The sequence below is a fragment of the Canis lupus genome, chromosome 18, assembly GCF_011100685.1.
Source record: "Canis lupus familiaris isolate Mischka breed German Shepherd chromosome 18, alternate assembly UU_Cfam_GSD_1.0, whole genome shotgun sequence".
NCBI lineage: Eukaryota > Metazoa > Chordata > Mammalia > Carnivora > Canidae > Canis > Canis lupus.
Window position 1 is genome coordinate 11,500,440 of NC_049239.1, and position 5,839 is coordinate 11,506,278.

Genomic DNA, 5,839 nt, shown 5'->3' on the forward strand with positions numbered 1-5,839 from the left:
GACCCCTGGGCCTGCATCCCACAGGCTCCAGGAGACCAGACATCCAGCGTCTCATTGGGGGTGCACAAGGGGGATTTCCTCATTCTCGACTTCTCTCTAACCTCTCCTGCACTTGGGGTGGTAATAATTCCCTCGAGAAGAGCTGCCATTGGTAAGGCCCATGCTAGCCTGGGACATGGTCCACGTCGGAACAGGAAGGAAGGTGGTCGGTTCCTTTATGACTGTGTGATTTCTCTTTGCTGTTGTTTCTCAGCTGAGCCCTGGGACTTGGAGTAGGAAGTGGTGTTTGATACCATAATATAGATGCTAGGGTGCTCACCTCTGGATTATTACTTCTTCCCCCCCTATTTTCAGTGGGTATCTACAAAAGGAGTAAAATTTACAAACATGAATTAAAATGACAAATCACAGAATTATTAGCTATCATTAAAAATTATATATCAGCTGAGTGGCTCAGTCAGTTACCATCTCCCTTGGCTTGTATCTTGATCCCAGGGTTCTGGGATCGAGTTCCTCATCCAGATCCCTGCTCAGTGGGATGTCTGCATCTCCCATTACCCCTCCTTCTGCTTCTGCTCTCTTTCTCTCATGCCCTATCTCTCTCAAATTAAATAAAATCTTAAAATAATCCTATATTTGCATTTTCCCCTTACACTGACATTTTCCTGCCTAATATTATGAGCATGAATTTTAAAATATAAGTATAAATGAACTATAATCACCAGTAACAATAGCAGGCAAAGAGGGAGAAATTTAAGATTTCTCTTTCTCTGTCTTCCCACACCATCTCTATTGTACCCTGTACTCCATGAATAAAGTCTAGCGCCAACAGTGCACCCTTTCCATGCTGTACTAACAGTCTGTTGGGAGCAATTTTTCTTGTTACTTGTTAAAGAATTTTCTTTCCAATCTAGTTTGATGGGAATTACTACTTTCTTAGGTTTGAAAACATGAGACTGCTGGCCGAGCAAGGATTTTCTGGGACTGCAAGACAGTGAGGTTGCCTGGGATAGTCTGCTCTCAGAGCATCTCCTGGGGCAGCCTTCTGCACAAGGGGTCCCTGAGCAAAGGATGGTCAGCCAGAGTCCCTGTCCTTCCTCACTTCTCAGCTTCTGTGATGACACTTGATATTTCTACTATTTTGGGAATAGCCATTCTAAGGTGTGAGGTGATACCTCGTTCTGGGTCTGATTTGCATTTCTCCAAATTTCAGATAAAGAACAAATAATTTTGTAGTTTATGACCAATATTGCATAGCACTTTGCACTTTTTTCCCATAAAATCAGACAATCCAATGAGGCTGCCTTTTTCATAAAGAGGCAAAAGGCTTTATCTAGCAAATTAATTTTCTATGAGCAGACACATACACTTATACTCATTCACATTTCCATATATCTATTGAGGAGAGTCTAGTGTAGACCAAGACAACTGATCCTAATTTCTTCTAATAAAGCCCATTTAAAAATGGTCAGATTTGTCACGCTACTTCAAAAGTCCAAAGGAGGAATGTTCAAGTAACCTATATTGGAAAAAGAGCCTGGCCCCTATCTCTGGCATGTGGTGGGTGCTCTGCATGTAGTGACTGAATTTGAAGGTCACTCAACAAGAGGTGCACACAGTAGAGAGAATGGGGTGGGGCTTCTAATCTTACTGCAGCAGCTCATAGTTTCATCTTTAAGTGTCTAAATTTCTGTGATTGTATAGCAAAGTGTGAATGTCCAGGATATTACCTATGACTGAGTTTTAAAGTGGGATTATAATTTAACAAATGAGAAATATTTTTTAAGAAAAAGTGTGTATTCAACATAAAGTATTATAAACACGTAAATTGAAGAAAAAAGAATGTTTTATCTATAGTCCATCATTAAATTATATAAGTGACTTTCCCGGGATCCCTGGGTGGCGCAGCGGTTTAGCGCCTGCCTTTGGCCCAGGGCGCGATCCTGGAGACCCAGGATCGAATCCCACGTCGGGCTCCCGGTGCATGGAGCCTGCTTCTCCCTCTGCCTGTCTCTGCCTCTCTCTCTCTCTCTCTGTGACTATCATAAATTTAAAAAAAAAGTGACTTTCCTGTTTATGGTTTTCTGGGCTTGTCTAGTTCACTAAGGGTTGATATCTCATGTGCATCCAATTCATTCCATGTGACTAAGTGAAGAAGTCACATTAGATCTCAGACTCTCCCATGGTCAGAAGGGAGCTGTCCCAGGTCGGGAAAAGTAAGCCAGCCTCTCAGAAGTTAAAGGAAAAGGTCCAAGCTTCATCACCTGGCTCTTTGCACGGGGTCTGCCTGAGTCCACACCTGCTCTGACCCACCTGCCTCTCCCCTGGGGCTGAGGTCTGGGGCCATCAGAGCAGTTGTATTCATGGCCGCAGCAAGATGACCTGGGAGGACAGGAAGTACTGCTCTCTCCACAGCCACCTGATTCCTCTCACCTGAAGACCAATGGTGTCTTGCTCAGATCCCCCAAACACCAATGAGGCTATTATTGTGTCCCATCTGAAAGGTTTTTCCTACAACTTTTTAAAAATGTGTGCATGTTTTAACAAATATGATCTTTTAGAGCCATGTAGAGTAGAGCATAGATGCACCACAGCTGGAAGAGAAGCAGAGGACAGGCAAACAATTGTCACCTGTTGAAATGCACTTCCAGGCCCAGCATGGACCTTCTACACTCTGAGGTGCCAAGTCAGCAAACTCAAATTTAGGTAACTCTCCTGTCCTGTAAATGCTGCCCTTGACCAGAGAGACATCCCAGTCAACCAGGCCCAAACACCAGGAATGTGTGATGATTCCCCTGATCTAAGTAAGATCAGATATGCAACCCCAGCCAGTAAATTTAAACTGAATACTATCTCAGTACACTGTCTGACCTGCAGCCTTGTGAGGAAATCCCTGACCTCCCAGCTTATCCTGCCTCTGGACTGCTTCTAAGGCTCTATGAAAATCCCATTTGCCCTGGGAAACCTGGAGCAGGTTGTCCACTGCTTGTGAGGCCCTAAACTGCCCAATCCATGGATTGTTCTTTGGATAAATGACACCACGCCTTACAGACTAAATTGTTTCACTTTTCAGTTTGACACACCCAGGGGAGTATTTGGCTAGAGGTTTGGGGCAGACTTCAATTACACACTAAGCCACATCATGGCCAACAGGTGTTTAATGTCAGCAATGTTTGAAGACAAATGTCAACAGTAATAGAAACAGAGTTTTGAATGCTGACAATAGAAATAAAATTTAGTTTTATAAGAAAAGGTTAGGGACTTACTTCACAAAAGTAAGATAATCTAATTGGAAAATTCTAGAAAAGGGAGAAAGCAGCAAGAAAACAATTCAGCAGGAATTCTTGCTCTGTACTTATCCCTGCCTCCCAAACAGGCTGCACACACATTCCTCTGTTAGGACCAAGTGGCCATTTGAGGCTTGAGCTTTGTTTCCAGCCAAACCTGGGAATATCCTCACCAATACCTTGTAGATATGCAGTCTTGGAAGGTTACTTAAATGATCAACCAGGCTTTCTCCATTTCTAAAGTGAGGGAAGTAGCATTCATCCACAGGGGCATTTTCCCGGATTTGTCAAACAATGAGCAGAAACCAATTCGGGTGGTGCTCAGATGTAGTGGATGTCCAATCAAGGATTGCTGTCTCACTGGTGCTGTCATGCACCAATTTTGCTCAGTGTTTCTCAGCACCCTGAGCATTATGTTCCCTCCCCCATTGTGGTCAGAACCAGTCCCTGCCCTTTGGCACCTCCTTCTATCCAGCCTTCTCTTACCAGTACCTGCAGGTGCCCTGGGCAGCAGAGTCTCAGAACTTAACCTGCCCTCTGCCACCCACCCAGGCAGTCTCCTTCCAGCAAGTGCAGCTCCGAAGTCCCTTGGTCTTCTTTTTCACCAGGTGGGACGGTAAACCATGCTGGGTCCCCTTGCTGTCCTGTGTGCCCTCCTGTTTCCCGGTAAGTCCCAAATCCCTCCACAGTGCAGGGTGTGGTGGATGCCCTGTGGTTCCTGGCCATCCTTGTCTCATTGCGGTCCCCCTCTCCCTCTCTCAGGTGGTGGAGGCAGGGCTCAAGCTTGAGCAGACTCCTGTGGTCGTGGGGCGCTTGGGCACCTCGGCCACCCTGCTGTGCACAGTGGATAGCTCAGTCTACTACATCCACTGGTACTTCCACAAGAAGTTTGCAGCCCCCAAGAGGCTCCTCTACCTAGACATGTCCAGCTCAAGTGTGCAGAGGGATACATCTGTGAAAGCACACAAAGTCAATGCCAAGAAAGGCAAAGACAGTTACAGCTGTAACCTGTTGGTGCAGAAGCTGGAGAAGAGCGACGAAGGCGTGTACTACTGCGCTGCCTGGGAAGAGCACAGCCACTCCTGCTGCCCTGGCCCCTGCACAAAAAGGTTTCCATCTCCCAGGGTGCTCCACGGCTGGCACCTTTCCTCTCACTGTAGGTCTCTGGGTTGTCCTGGAGTCCGCCCTCAGCAATCCTGTCTTCTGGGTGGACAACTTCTCCGAAGGTCCACTGCATATAATCTGGAAGCTAAGCAGCCCCTAGTGCTCAGGCTGTGCAGACCCAGGGAGCTGTCTGGCCTGGAAGGACTTTTCTAAAGATTGTAAGGGGGGAGTGTCTTTGAAGGATTTGGAACAAAATCTGTGCCACTCAATGTTGTAACCACTAGCCACTGGTCACATGTGGGCCCTGAGCACTAGGAATGCAGCTAGTCCTCTATTCCAAGCTGAGATGACTGCTTGTGCACATACAAGTCCTATTCTGGAGTCTAAAAAAATGAAATATCTTCTTAGTAATTTCTATACTGATTAGATGTTGAAATACTATTATAGATATCTCGCAGTAAATAAAGTAATCCTAGAATCTTATTTGCTTCTTTAGCTTTTTAAAATGCAACAGGATGAAAATATTTGTGTCTCCAATAGTGATTTATATTTATTTCTAATGAACAGAGCTGTGGCAGACTGGCGATTGAAGAATCTGACCATGCCCATGATGAATGTGGTAATAAAATACTCTGCAAATCATTTCAAGGGTAAAGGACTTCCTGGAGTTTTGCCACAAAATGGTTGAAAGCTGGGATCTAAAGTCACCTCCTGATTCCATTTTCTATGTTGCTGCCCCGCCTCCTGCTTAGTTACTTGCAGTGGAGAGTCAGGGAGCAGAAGCTCAGAAAGCTGAGGGCCTACTTTTCAGCACCCTCCTGCACTGGCATGTCTGGGGCTCAGCTCCTGTGGGGGGATATGATCCTCATGCAGGTTAGTGCATCAGCCCGGATGAGTCTGGGGACCTCCACCTTCTGCTCTGAATGAATGTTGCTCCATGTGGGATTTTGGGATCAGATTCCCTGCACCTCTCTTCTGTCCTCTGTAAAATGAAGTTGTGTAACTGCCACAATTATGTGATGACTTCTGTATCAATCCAAAAATTGTATCAATAAGATATCACTATACTTACTTCTTATAATATTAGTCAACCTCTTGACAAAAAAATAAAATAAATAAATAAAGAAGAGCTACATTACTGATTCTCTAGTTCCAAAGAGGAAAACCCTGCTATTGTATGTGGGAAAGAAGAAAAAGCCCTCTGAAGAGGTCTAAACTGAATTAAATGCATTTTTAATTGAAAATTCAAATTTTATGTAAAATATATCACATTGACAAAAATGATTATTGTAAGGAAAATGTACACGATCTTAAAGAAATTGGCCCCTATGATTCACTAACTCCTTATCTATCTCTCTGAGCTGCCTTTGTAGTGAGAGATTATTTTTAAGACAGGCAAGGCTGTGAAGGAGGAACCCAACCAACAACCAACCCTCTCCTTAAGGCCT

The 5,839-nt window shown here is 44.7% G+C and overlaps 1 gene segment (V, D, J or C); it reads left to right on the top strand.

Moving 5' to 3' along the window:
* The first annotated feature begins 950 nt into the window (after window positions 1-950).
* LOC119877224 lies at window positions 951-5,526 on the top strand. The segment is given in 4 exon segments: window positions 951-994; window positions 3,896-3,953; window positions 4,050-4,396; window positions 4,959-5,526. Coding segments are annotated over 4 exon segments (570 nt in total).
* Window positions 5,527-5,839: the final 313 nt, after the last annotated feature.